This window comes from Parasteatoda tepidariorum, chromosome 12, assembly GCF_982258835.1.
Source record: "Parasteatoda tepidariorum strain Cologne lab strain chromosome 12, Ptep-v5.0, whole genome shotgun sequence".
In the NCBI taxonomy this organism is placed as follows: domain Eukaryota; kingdom Metazoa; phylum Arthropoda; class Arachnida; order Araneae; family Theridiidae; genus Parasteatoda; species Parasteatoda tepidariorum.
The window spans coordinates 48,112,776-48,128,409 of NC_141766.1; the positions used below are offsets into that span (position 1 = coordinate 48,112,776).

The window sequence follows — 15,634 nt, forward strand, 5'->3', positions numbered from 1 at the left end:
TTATAAATTCCCTTTTAAGAATAATTCTTAGCTTCAGAATGAGTAGAAACATTTAAACACTTTTAACAAAATTTTTTCTCTCTTGAAAAATTAACATAAAAACTTGGACTGGGCAAAAATAGTTTGTTTTATATTTGCATGCCAATAAGACTGGACAGTGTTTTCAAAATGTCAGTAAGCATGTACTTCTATGTTTTTCAATTGTGTGACTAGTTATAATGATTTAACAGCAAATGCAAATTTATGTCTTACATGTAGTTTTGCGTCCCAATTATGTGTCCTTTGCCTGTTTTTAGTCATCTAAAATAAACATCTTTTAAAGATTGCTTGTTTTCAGTAGAACTAATATTTCAAAGTTCAGGAAGTCCAAGTTACTAAGTAGGAGTCCTTTTTCAAACTACAGATTTTTATTAGAAAATCTAAAAAATCAATTGATTCAAAGAATTTCCCATAAGTACTTTGAGAATACAGATCTCAAATATTCTTTGATGCTCAATTAGGAATTCCCTTTTAAGTATAATTCTTTGTAGCTTTTTAAATTAAAGATTGATATTTAAACCTTAAAAAAAGGTGATTGACTAAAATAAATTTTATATAGATAAAAACTTTTTCTTTCATTCTATTTTAATTTTTATTGTAGTACACATTTATAAAGCAGTTGGAATAGAATTTTTTTCTCATTGACGATTTAATAGTTAGAAAGCTAGATTCAAAATAAGTTAGTATTTTTGAAAAGATTTAAAACAACATTCACTTTTGAATCAATTTTTTTTAAATGTAATAAAAAAAAAGAATTGTAATAAACATATAATGGTAAAGAAGTTGTACTCTGTGCTCTAGTTAGAAATGAGCGATCTAAACTATATTTGTTATATTTTTTTATTTTACAAGTAAATGAAATTTTAAACGATTTATTTGTAAATGACTTTAAATTTGTAAGTTGGTGCTTTTTTATACAATAATCAATATATAAATTCTAATCAGCAATATTTTGTTCATGTATTTGAAAAAAGTTACATAAAATGATCAAATTCTGAATTAACCATGAAACGTTTAGGATGGTAACATATTTATTATAGCATTAATATTTTAAATGTACTGAATATTATATATATAACTGAAATATTCAAATCAATATTTTGAAAATGTGGTCTACTGTTGTATTTGCGTTGATTGTGGTTCACTTCTCTATGCACTAATACTTGTGTAGGAGAAAGCTTTTTGTTGTAACATAAAGATTATTGCCATGTTAATAGTTACAATAAAAGCACATTTGAACAAAAATTTATTTAATTATAATCGAATAAATGGTTGTTAGTCCCTTGACGTTTTTAAGTATTTTTATAATTTTTTTGTAAAATAATAAGCAGTGGATCTTAATTCTAACAGTATTTAATCATTGTTAAATGAATTATTTGATCTGATAAAATCTTGTACGCTTCTAAATCTGCACACACTGGGGAGGGCAATTTAAACACGTAACCAGTGCCTATAAACAGCGTTACTGAAAAAGTGGGATAAACAGTCCCAGGAAATTATAAATTGCCTCATTTTCAGGATGAAATTCTGGTGCAAGACCTGTATGGGGAGCTGTACCCCCATTAAACTGTTTTTATTCAATTCTATAACCACTCTTTGATACCATTGGACTCTAAGAAGGTTATGCATGATCTTGCGCATGTAGTATAATTGTTATGGAATGGTTGTTATTTTTGTATTACATCAACCTATAATTTCAAACCAAATTTTATTAAAATCTGTCCAGTAGTTCTGGAAATAATTGACCAATTAGAAAAAATTTGTTAATTTTGAACCCCACTGCGTATACATATATATATTCTATGCAAAATCATTGAGTTAATTGTATTAAAATTAATAAAATATTATATTTTCATAAAATAGTTTAGTTATGTACACTGATAGTTTTGCCATGTGTAAATTCAATTCGGGCAAATGGGTAGCTAAAAATTTTATAACTGATCAACAACATCCTCCAATAGTCAATTAATTCAATAAATGTTAATAATTTCTATGAAAATCATTGAATTAAAATGTATTTAAAACTTAACCTTTTATTAATTATGAATTTTAAGTAATCAAATATAATAAATTACCTTGTGCAAATCTAGTTTTAAAGCCCAGTTCAAAGTAGTAGAGAAATCAAATGCAGTTAAGTTCAGTATGAATGTGCCTTAAATATGTATTCCACTACCCTCTGTTTACTCTTTAATTAGATATTTCGACAAATTAAAGTGTAAATAGAGGGTAGTGAATCTGGCAACTTAGAGATGAAAATATTTTTTGCTAGTTATTTGTAAGCATCCTTTCTCCATTTTTTGCTACATATTAAAATAATTATGAAACCTTTAATAGGTTTTGAAAGTCTTATAAACTATATATCACAATTCCATTGAAAAAAGGCAGTATAAAAAAAAATTCAAAATGAGAGTGGAGATATAAAATCAGTAAAAAGAATGAAAAAAACCAAACAAGAGCAAATATTTTTTTTATTTAACAATAAAAAATATGAACAAAAGAATGATGTTAGTTGTTTGAAGCAATTTTGATATTAAAAAGCAACATAATTAGATTACCTATTATCTGACAAAAGGAAAAAAAGATTGAATATTTTCTTAAAAATAAATACCATATAAAGTAAGATAAAATTTGCATACAACTATTCAGCTAATTGATTAATTTTTTTTTGTTTGCAATTTGGAAAACATTATAAAAGAAACAATTCTTTGTTTCTCTTCAACTGAGTATACATTTTTCGACTTTAAATATGGGTCTTATCCTCTAATCGTGCTTGTCTCATGAAGTTAAGAATCATATTTTGATAAGGAATTTTCAATTTTGTATATTTTAAGATAATAAAATAATCCCGATAAATACACAAGCTGTAACTCTCTTGTTAACTTTATCACTGATAATTTTTATTTGAGATTTTTATAGATAACTATTATAAATAAGAGTAAAACTCACAACTAAAAAAGTTAAAGATCGAAATTATAGCCAAGAGTTTTAAGAAATTATTTCCTTTAAGTAAGATGAAATTCATGCAAAAAATTTTAATATTTTGGAAAAGTTGTAATTAAACTAAATATTATTTCTATTAACCTAATGTAGATTATGATTAGATGAATGACAGGAAAAGAAACAAAAGCATGTTTAATGCATTAGTAACTTTGATGTAAACAGATTGAAAAAATAAATTCTGAAATGGACAAAATTATGCTTTTATATATATATGTCCTAATTACTTCAATTATTAGATATATGCACAATATACATAGAAGTAAGCTCATTCCTTAAGTGCTATTTAAAGTACAACATTTTCAGTGAGAATACTTTACAAGATCTTCAGAATCAAGAAATTATTTGGCTTTCGCATAGGCACACTAATATAAGCAGTTCTGAAGTCAAACAGAGTTACTTTGATAGTTGAAAGAACATAAATAATGTGAATTATAGTATTTTAAAACCATTCACAAATGTAATAATTATCATAAATATTTCATAACACCAAGAATTACACATGGAATTTAATATCACAACCTTTAAGATATAACTCTAAAATTTCAAACACTTTTAAACAAATATTACCATGACCATTACTTTATAAGACACTACATAAAATAATGCATATTTGGAATATAAAAAATAATGATAGATAAATATTTATTTAGTTGTTGCAGATAATATAGATTTCTTTCCAACAATTGACAAAATTATTAATAAAGCATTATAAGTTGATAGGTTACATATTAACCAAAATATATATAATACACTAATTTGCTTTAATATTTTTATAACAATATATTATTGAACAATATTTTTCGTATTAAAAATATTAATCTTTCCACTGGGTCTATTTTTCATAAACATTTCCGGAGTTTCAATATTATCTTTTCGATCATACCATTGGTCTCTAAATAGTAGAGCTTTAACCTTTTGGCCAAAAACTGGCTCTAGAGAAAATGTTTGGCGTTTAGCAAAAAAAAAAAAAAACTTTTATCATAAGAATTTTCTGAACATGTCTTGCAAATATTGGCCTTGAAAGATATGCTTCAGGTTAACGTAGTTTATCATGAGTTGTTAACACAAGAAACAGTTAGTTGGAAACTGCAGATGCAGATCAAAGACTACTACTGAACTTTCTTTCTCATAATGGCTTCTATTTTTCATAGGAATTCTAAGATCGTTAGTATTTTTACTGATTTATAAGTGGTTAATTTTTAAACACGGGTTTTGTGTTAGTGAAGTGCTTTTTTTTTTAAAGAATAAAAATCTAAACTTTTTACCATGAGTTTTATATGATGCTATTTTGAATTATCAAGGAAATTTAGAATGGTAATATTTTTATTAAAACCTTAATCTTTTTTACCATTTAGAAAATTGATTAAATTGTTCTACTTATCATGTAAAAATAGTATCAACTAAGGTTCCAATATTTTGCAATAATATGCAGTAGCAGTGGCACTTTGTTTACGCCACACTAGAGCTGCACAACTGGCTATTTTTGACGGTCTGGTAAACATCCCTGCGAATGATCCAAAGACATGCCATCCCAATTTTGATCCCTTGAAGAGGGAATGGCACCCCTGCTTTGGTAGCTTGATAATTTGTGTGCTAATTTAAGCATTTTACAATAGAATAGTTTAATGAGGACCAATACCACACACCCTTGGTTTCTTTGCATGCTGATCAAAGTGGACAATCACCCGCTCACTGACCGCTACCAGTGAAGCTTGACTTTGGTGATCTACTGGGAACCAGTTCTTACCATCCCCTATATAGATTTTGCCACATTACAAATAAATTCAACGTTTTTCAAGGTTTAGCAGTTTTTGATAAACAATACTATTATAATATCTGCAACAACAATTCAACAGGAAATAAGTTTATATAACCAAAATATGCATTAGAAATATCACAGCATTCCAAAAAAGATAAGACAAATGCAGATGTATAAATATAGTTGAATGACCAAAATAATTCATCTTCAATAATTTTAATTACAAAAATATTTTTTAATTCATAAATATTGTTTATTAAAAGTAACTTATTTATGAAAGGAATAAGTTTTGGAGGGCAAAAAATTCTTTTATTTCAAATTATCCCAATAAATCAGCAATTGCATAAAAATAAAATGCTTATTAACTCTCAGAATTCTTGTGCAACACAACAATTTGCAAATTTAACAATGTTAATGCAAAATACACAAAATGGTTAAATGTATAGGATTTGGTTATAAGAAATATTTATATGTTAAATGAAGTGTAATTTTTCCCAACTAAATATATACTATTCTTAAGATTAAAGAACTCTGATTTAATAAACAAAAAAATGTTAATTGCATAACACAAAAATTGTTTTTATCTTTCATTACCAATAATAGAGATCATTTGAAATAATTTAAAATGAAACTTTTTTCATTGAAAATGGACAAAAAAATATTTTTCTTCATATGATAGTAAAGAAATAAACTCATTATTTAATAATAAAATAAGCATATATATGCTTGAGGGCTTATTTAATAAGTACATACCATCATTACACCTGTTTCTATTTTATATAAGAGCACTTTCCAAACTTTCTAGCAGCACTTTACAGTACATATATCATCTCTCACATTAAGTCTTTTACTCCATAGTTTATATTTTCAGATAAGCAGTAAATTCTCAAATTAAAACATTAAATATAAATAAAAAAAGTCATCATTGTTTAGAACAGTTAAATATCTATTACACACATTAGTTTTGCTACTGTACACAGTATTTTGTTTCGATAAATATAGTACTGGATAGCTAAAAATATAGGCAATTGGCTACTGTAGTAAAATGGTTGCCATGAATGAAATCGATATTTAACTATAATCAACATATTTTTAATTGCATATTACGTTAAAAAAAGATAATAAGCTCTAATATTTTTGTTGTATTTATTGCAAAGCATAGAAATTAAAAGAAAAAGCCTAAAGCTATAATATTGACATACATCATAGACTATGACATACAAGCTAAAAATAAACAAACTTTTTATCATACTTTAATGATTCATCTTGATAGAATCCCGCATTAATTAACTTTTATTAATATTCTTATTTCAAAACAAATTTTTGTACATGCAATCAACTAATTGATTGTAAGAGTTATTTTTTGTAAATATTTGTAAAATAACTAAACAAAACCAGAATAAAATAACATCCATCTATTAGCTTACGTTAATAAAAAGTGACTTACTTACGTAACAACAAAATAAAAGTGAAATTCTAAATGTATATTTTAAAATTCTACTCAAAACAAAAAAATTCTAATAAAAACAAGAAATATTTTGCATAAACACAACCTTGCAGTAACAGTAGAGCTATAAACAATGAATTCCATAACACATTGCACAGACAAAAAGCACTAAACTAAGCAGATCTAACAATAAGTACAGCACAAACATTCTCCTGAATTATTAGATATTCATTGGCAGATATCAATAATAAATATGGTAGTAATTCCAGATATAAGTAGCTACCATTTTAACTAAAAATCCAATTTATCATCAAGTGTTGCATGAATCCAAGTACCTCAATTTCAGGTATCCAAGACCCTTATATTTGGCAAAAATTATTTACATATAATATTCAGGGGAGTATACTTGTACTAATTACAAAGAGCATAAAATTAAAAAATATTTATTGTCAAAATAAATTACCATAGTTAGCAAAATAGCTTGAAGCACCAGTCAGACATAAGTATTGCAATGTGGTCTTTGAACGAGTGTATTTGCAGACAGAACTGCATACCAGCATTCTTCTTGAGCAATTTCTTTTTTTTTGTTGAGATTTCTGGCTCAGCTATAACCAAATAAAATTCAATATCTATTTATTCTTTCTTTTTCTTTCTATTCTATCAGAAAGAAAAGATTTTGACTCTTCTCAACCATCTTCAAGTACTTTTTTTCTGCATTTTTCTGATGATTCTTTTTATTTTCATCAGTATTATCATCTGGTAAGTATAAGACAGCATGGCGTCATCCATAAATGGCTAAAAAATTCTGATTTGTTGCAGAAGAATTATTATTCAAAGTAGCCTATTTTTCCTTCCTAATATACATCTACATTTTCTTTGATAAAATTTTACTTCTAAACATTTTATTTACTAAAACATGAATTAGATAGTCAAATTTTTACAATTTAACAATATGACAAATTTTGAATGGGAAAAAACTCTATCTCTTTTCTGCATCATTACATTAGTCAATTTTTTAAGACGTATAGTAGAGAGATAATATGTTAGAAAGAACAATAATTTATAGATGATGAGCAACATGAACTTATTCACAGTTTGTTCTGTATGCCTTTGCAACACATAAAATCACTGATTTTTTTCATTTATGTCCTAAGCAAAAATATTTTTATTTCTGTTGTTCACAATTTTAACTCGTTTTTCTCAATTTTGATAAAGAAGTGGGGTTTAACTTGGTCTCTTTGTAACTCATATAACCCACATATTCTCATTTTTTTCATGTATTAAACGTGCACAAAGAAATGATATGTTTTTTTTAGATATTTCAGCAATGTTCAATGATTAAAAGTCAATTTCACTTTTATAAAATGCGAAGAGAAAAAAAACAAACAAGGAAAGACTATTAGCATCTTAAGTAAAGCCTTTCTGCAACAGCCTGTTATAGACCAGAGAGATCATGGAGGATAGGGCTATTCAATTTCACAACCAACAGCATGATGGTGGAAATGTAAGCAGCATTGCAAACAGACCACTTTTACTTTCCAAACAAGCTAGTACCTGTCTATCTAAAGTTGGGTGGGTTTTAAGCTGCCACTGAGGATTGATTCTCAGTATATGGAAGTAAAATGACAGTTATGTGCATTAACCACTGAGCCATTACAGCTCAGAAAAAAATTTATAAATGATAAATTACATTAAAAATAGTTAGAACATGTTAATAAGAAAATATAATATAAAAAACTATAATATAAATCCCTATTTTAACATCCTAATATATAATTTCCTTTTTTAAGAAATTTACAATATGGTTTTCTTCTTACTTAAGTTACGTACATATTTGATCATTTTAAAATTTTTATGAGCAAAATGTTTCAGATTTACAAGCTTTTGCTAATAATTAATTATAACATTTCCAAATAATGTTGTCAGTTTTTTTATCATGAAACATTTTTGCACATAAAATACACAAAATACTAAGTTTTTGCTGATTTTGTTGTCAAGTAGAATAAAAGTTATTTTTCTTTTTATAAAGCTGCCAATAAATATAGAATAATTCAACACAATGCAAAAGACGAACACTACCAAATAAATGCAAAGTAAAATGGCAAAGCTAGTAAAAGTATCAACTTAAGGCAATGTTTAATTTCAGTTAAAAGAGTTCATTAAGTGAATTTATTTGAAAAATATATAAAGGTAAATAAACAATGGCATTTTAATATTGATACCATGGCTGTTTCCTGATCCAACGAACCCGTATTCCAGAATCAGTGCGAATTTTTATAGATGCAGCTTCACAGGCACGGACTGTTTCTTTTACAGACTGCATTAAGTTTTGTGCATTTCCAACTAACATTTCTGTAGCTTCTAAATCTTCATCCGTTCCTGAAAATAAATCAAGCTATTGAACTAATACGTAGAAAGTTAAATTAAAAAAACTAAATGCTATAAAATCATGTTCCATAAACAAATTAATGCCATTCAAACAGCTAAAATTGTTTTTAAAGTGATAAGAAAACAAGGTAATATGAAAAGTAAATTTAATCAGACTGTTTCCAGAAACAATAAAACTAAAAAAATGTAGCTGCAGGAGCAATGATAATACACAGATGTTTAAGGATGCTTATAAAAAGTTTTTCATTTAATACTTTTCGATTACGATAATATATTTAAGAAAACTGCTACAATGCTGAAAACTAAAAAAGAAAGATTTTATTTTACACACGGAAAACAAATATTAATCATAAAAAGCCCAATGCAATTTGATCTGAAAAGATAGATTAGTCAAAGTAGCTATAAGCAAATATTATGGAGACACAACATTTAAAAAAGATTTACTTTTTTTATGGATATCATTAAAATTAAACACATTACTGATTTTAAAAAACACAGATTTGTGAAAATAGTAATCTGATATGCCAATTACTAATATTTTTTAGTTTTACTAAAAATGAAAAAAAAGTAAGAAGAAAAGCTCTAACTTATGGCTAAAGCTCAATATATATCAATTCAAATAGATCTGGTTTTAAGGTAGCTACATAATTTTTAACATTAAAGAGACAATTTTTTGTCAATTATAACTAAATCCACTGAAACATTTGTGCACTGCAGAAGAAAGAGAAAATACACATATAGCATTTAGTTTATAATAAGAGCATTCAATATTTAGGAACTGCATTTTATACTAAAAATTTAAGATAGTAGCTATGACCGAAAAAGTAAGCCATAAGCTAAACACAGTTGTCTATCTTTATTGAGGCCACTAGCCCAAAGCTGTATTGGAGAATGTTGAACTTTTGAGGAAAATTAATGAACAATACAAAAAAGCCCAAAGTTTATAATATGAAAATTCAATGTTTGGAAACTGAATTTTCTTCTAAACAATTTAGATTGTATTTATGACCAGGCAAAGAAAAAAAAAGAGATGAAGATTAATGAAATTGAGAGTTCTCTCATTATTATAGCCACCAGGCAGAGTATGCATTAGGTAATGCTGTACTTCAACATTTATGCATGCAGAGGAAAGACAAAGAACCAATCAATAAAAATAGTGTATATAGTTTATAATAAGCCTTCAATATTTTTAAACTAAATTTTTTCTTAACATTTGAAGTGGCAGTCATAATACTACAAAAAAGATAGCCATTTAACTAAACACAGTGGTCTCTCAGTATTGTGTCATTCAGCAATATTTATCATCTTAAATGAATAAAGTAAGGTATTTCTGACAGATAAGACCCATGAGCTTTGAAAACAAGCTGAACTTTGCATACTAACATAAAACTTTAGCCCAAGTAGCCAAATCACAAATTTAACAACATTAATTACAAATTATGAATTAAATATAAATTCAAAAATATCTTTATAAACTTTTTCATAAATCTAACATTAAGTTATATGACTCTTTTGTTACATAATTCAAAATATCATTACTTATTGACCTTTCAGTTCAAGTTATTTATTAAAAGTCAATCTGAAGATTATTTCATTTTAAGTTATAATTTAGTTTATTTTTAATTAAATTGTTTCACTAATTAGAAATGCAAATAATATTAAAACACTTACAGTAATTTATTACTTTTAATTTCACTAATTAATGTAAGTAATTTCAAAATTCAGTGATTATTGAATAGTTGATTGAATTAAAATCATTTTAAATTAAGCATATAAAAAAAACTTCAAATGTTTGTAGCAACTAACATTCCTCATAGAAGATTTCATCTTTTAAAAATAGGTAAATAAGCAATTGACTCCCAATAAACACTAAGAAAATTTCATGAAAAGAAAATTCAAATAATCAAGATTTTTTTCTTTATAATATTATTTAAGAGTCCTAAAAATTCTGAACCAACAAATCAGGTAAACTAAATAAGATACTTAAATCACTTTTGTATAATTTGTAGACTAGTTCAAAGTATCAAATATTTACAATCTTAGAATTGTTAATTAAGTGCTATGATTGAAGTCTGTTAAAAAACAGGACAAAAATGAAAATCTCTTGGAAAGTAGTCTGTCTTGAAAGTGAAACTTTTTCCCCCAAAGGGAATTTTTTTCTTCCCACTAATAAACATTTTCCAGAAGAGCATTTATGAAAAGCAAATACTAATTTTATTTATTAAAAGTTTAATTTATCTGAAATGTTAGGACCATACTTTTCATGAATATTATAAAATATAATGTTTATAACTAATATATTGCTTAATATGTAAAATTTTTTTTACGTAAAACACATAAGACTAGCACATAATATTCAATTATTTGATTGAAAAATCAAAAGTAATAGCTTGCTTTATGATACATGAAAAATATGAAATATAAAGTCAAAATAAATATGACAATTCAGAAAATTTTTCAAAAAATTATACTTTTTTCTATGTACTTTTTGTTTAAAAAAATAATATAAAAAAATGTTAAATTGTTACTAGTTTAATAAATGTGTATGAAAGATACATAGAATTTAAAAAGTTTTGAAAATGTAGATTTTTTTTTAATGTACCAAAACATGTTGATACAAAGACATAAAAAAAGAAATGCAAATTTATGGTGACCAGTGAAAATAAACACGTTTTCTAATAGTAAAGAATAATGAAATAAATTTTTTATGTCTAAAAACATTTTTTTTAAAAAAGGGTTCTTTGAGGAGAAAACGAAGTTTTTTAAGAACAATATAAATAGGAGAACTGTCTTAAATTCATTAAGAGATACTATTGTAAACTGATTTTCATTTAATCACAAAACTTTATTTTGTTTGTTGATAGTTTAATTTTTGGAAAAAATATATTTTAAAAACGTTTTCTTCTAAAATACAGAAACAAAGCAACAAAAAATATTCTTAACATTTTCCACAAATAAATGTTTTGTGTAAATTATAAAAAAGTGTCACACATAAAAAATTATTAAATTAGTATGAATCAGTCAAGATATAAGAAACCATTTCACTTCTAATTTTTTTGCTATTTTAGTACCAAATTGCAAATGAATGGCTATTTTATTGCAGCAATTTTCATTTTTTTTAAAAACTAAAGGAAAAGAAGAGTTAATAAACATTATGATAAAGTATAGAAAAAAATATTTTTACCCTGTCCAGCAAGCATAGTGGCTTTAACAGTTGATAAAATTCGGAGCTGAGTACCAATCGTAGGGATACGTTCACATACTTGCAAGATGTTCTAATAAAATAATATTTATTATATATTATATATATAGTTTTTACAATATTTATTATATATTATATATATAGTTTTTACATAGACTACAAAATACAGACAAGTAATAAGAAAGTCAAATAATTATCTTAACAATTTTAAAAACGGGACAAAAATTAAAAAAAAAATTATAATAAAGTGTCTTTTTTAAATATTAAGTTGTCCCAAAAACTAAATACAAAATATAATGTAAATATAAGCAATGGGCTTAATTCTATAACATATTTATAGCTGCAAATGAACACTGAATAATCCTTCAAATGATTGCTGATTAATTCCAATTATTTTATTATGTTTATATATTATGCAAAATTTATTCAACATAATATTTCAAATTCAAAAACATTTAAATTTCCTAAAAAATGATGTAAATTATAAAATGGAAAGCAATTTTTTTTTATTTAGTAGGTTATGCCAAAATGTCAATATTTTTAACTTTTGTTTTCATCAGTTATTTTAGTTAATTTACTTGCTTTCTTGGGTTTTCATATAAATAATCACAATTATCACACTTTTAAATTAAATCATAGGATTTCAAAAGAGCAATTACACGGAAGCTCATAAATTCTGAAAAGAAATGTAAATTACCTGATTAGCTTTAATTTTAGTTGCTTATTTAACAAGTTTATATACATATATTAAAGTTCAGCTCGTGAGTAGTGAGAAAGTCAGGTCATAGTGCTTTTACACTAGGTTATGTTATCAGACTTATTTCATTCATGATGTTTGTCAGTAAAACAAAAAATTATATATGTGTGGCATCATTATGAGTTCAGCTTTTATTTAATTTGGTTCTGTGGCTTTATTGCAGTTTAATTTTCTGACTGCCTGTTTCACTTCTTTTATTGCTGGTAAGTAGTGATAGTCAATATCAGGATTAGTTATCTAAATTGCTGACATGATTTTCCTCTACATTTGAGTATCTTTTCTTTCATGTTGTTCATTAGAAAACTCTCATCCTTCTAATATTGACTAGAGAGCTCAATATTCCTTTTTACTACAAGTAATGACTCCAGAGTTGAACTCTTGTTTTACAAATTTACGAGTTCATTACATTATTTTGTTTCCTTTCTTTTAAACATTCTCTCCCTGCGCCCTTAAATAAATGCTTATCTCTTCTTAGCTCCTTGTATAGTTCTGAAGTATTTTTAGTATGCTTTTGAATCATTACTTGTTTTTATCAGGTTTTAAAAATTATTTTAGTCTGCCCCACATTTCTTTAGTGCTTAAAATTTCTACCTATGAGTTGCTTACATTATACAGCAACATATATGCCAACCTGGAAGGTCACCTAATATTATACAATATTAAAAGCTGGGGCAAAATTATAATTAAGGAAAGCTTAATTTGATAAATTTGGCAAGTACTTAAAAACGTCCCTCCACGATTATCAGACCTTATGTAAATGTTTCAATTATTTATGGTCGTTGTAAATTAAATCTATTAAATCAAAAGTAAAATGGTAAGCATACAATTTACTATAGCTTTAATGACACATGAAAAATATCTTGCAAAAACAGGAGAAGTAGCCATGTATGTAGAAAATGTATATACTAGACATGTAGAAAAAAAATTGGTTTAATATTATTTCAAATTTTTTCTGCCTTGACATCAATTTACAACAAGTTCTTTTATTGTTACATTATTGTTACCAACAGTTGCAGTAGGTTGGGATGATCAAAAACCTATATGACTAAACTAGATGTCATCTAAACAATCAAATATTAAAAACTAATGGTCTATTTTTCTTATTACTTAATCAATGAAGCATTATTTTATGATTAAGTAATTTTGGACCGATTCAGCAATTTTCAGTTTCCTTCTGAGAAATTTAGTTTGACGCATTTACATATCAAATTCTGCATATAACCAGTAATTTCTGTAATATAGTAATTCTGTATATAATTCTCTATATATAATTCTCTGCATTCTCTATACAACAATACCCCAAACAATGATGTTTGGAATATTGTTCCATTTTGTTCAGTAATAGTCAACCTTTGTTCCGCTAAATTGGATTTTAGCTTCGATAGGTCGCATATTTGAGATTTGACGAATCTTCATTTTAAAAATTTAATGTATAAAATTTAATATTTTTCAAAAATATGTTCATCTCTTAAAGAGTGCCATTTTTAAATTTCAATAATTAAAATTTCCCTGGCAGTTTCTAAAATTCTCCCTTAGTTTTTAAAATCTGATATTTTTTCAGCCATAAATATTTAAGCCTAAATCAGAGAGTTATCTAATCATTTGAGTCACAGATTGTGAGTTGAAAACATGATTTTCAAATTCATATAATTTATTTAAAACAAAAATGTGTAACTTAAAAGACAGATTAAGCATCTACAGATGTTAAATTTGATAAATATTAATGATTGTAACTTTTACAGATGTTAAGAATGCTACAGTAACAGACTAACTTTGCAAAGCTGGAAAGAACAGAAAGTTTTTTAAATGAACATTAAGTTTTATAAGATTAAAAAAGTATATCTCAACAATAAAAGTTAAACTAAAATTTTGACATCTAAAGCGCAGATGTTTTAAGAAAATGTTCTTTAGTGCAGCTATATTCTTTAGTATAAATATCATCAAAATAGATATACAAACCGTTCTCATCCTCTTATCAGTACACATTCTAGCCAATTCTTTAGCAAGACGAGTAACTTCTTTGGAAGCTTCAGCTATATCTTTTGCACAAGCTATCAATTCCCTTTTTGAGCCCCCATCTCCTCTAAAATAAAAAATGAAGCAATTAACTTTACAATATAGTTCAAATTCTTAATATATGTTTCAATTCTCTGGTGGTCATGCTTCAAAATATATGCAAAATGGGCGATATTCTTCTTTGTATAGTAAAACCAGTTTACCCATGACATTAGATATGGAAAAGTTCGATGAGAGATAAACATTTACTAAATTTTGCCAATCAAGTTATAAACACCTTCAGGCAAAAAAGTTAAAAGATAACAAAAAACTAGAAAAAGGCAAACTCCATAAGATTATCGAAATATTACAAAATAAGAAATTACACAACAAAGTATGAATTTTTCAAAAAACAAATTTTCATGAATGATACATAGCATATTAAAAGAGTAAATTAAAATAAATTTTATACAGTGGCAGTTCTATGTGTTCCGTAGAAAATTAAACTACTATTATTTAAAAATGAAGTTTAAATTAATAAAAGTCACAAGTGTTTAAATGTGGGTTTCAAAAATCACTAAAATTAGTAATATTAATTATACCATATTATTACTATAATATGATATAATTTAATATTTAACTAAAAATTAATATTATTTAATATTTATTTAAAAATTAATATATTACCATATAAACAAATTAAAATTTAAAATGTGGCTAATGCAGTAGTTAAGTTATAGAAGATGTACTCTAAATCATGGAAAAGTATGAAAAATTGATTTTAAGATACATTGCAAAGGTGATAAATCAAAGAGCTTACTGTGTAAGTTGTGACAATTTTCCCATAAGCAATGCCATTTTCTTTGCAGCAGCAATTAGCTCATTATCTTTGCTTGAATACTGCCTAACTTCTTCATGAAGACCACGGGCAGCAACCTATGGGAACCAAGGTAAAACGTTTTAGAATTCAGTTGAAGGATTCAAAAGAATTAAAAACAAGGCAATAGTTTTTTGGGATGTCAGCAGAAAAATTATGGCATTTTTTCC

At 25.8% G+C, this 15,634-nt stretch overlaps 1 protein-coding gene across 3 annotated transcripts in view; it reads right to left on the reverse strand.

Moving 5' to 3' along the window:
• Positions 1-6,818: 6,818 nt before the first annotated feature.
• The window catches only part of Vinc (vinculin), a 58,868-nt gene continuing 50,052 nt past the window's right edge, over positions 6,819-15,634 (reverse strand). For all 3 annotated transcript variants that reach the window (XM_021148686.4, XM_021148685.4, XM_087155822.1), the window contains 4 exons: positions 15,408-15,523; positions 14,552-14,675; positions 11,818-11,908; positions 6,819-8,624 (listed from right to left, as the gene is read on the reverse strand). In XM_021148686.4, the coding sequence (XP_021004345.1) occupies positions 8,455-8,624; positions 11,818-11,908; positions 14,552-14,675; positions 15,408-15,523 (501 nt within the window). In that variant the 3' untranslated portion in view covers positions 6,819-8,454. The remainder of the gene's footprint in view (positions 8,625-11,817; positions 11,909-14,551; positions 14,676-15,407; positions 15,524-15,634) is intronic.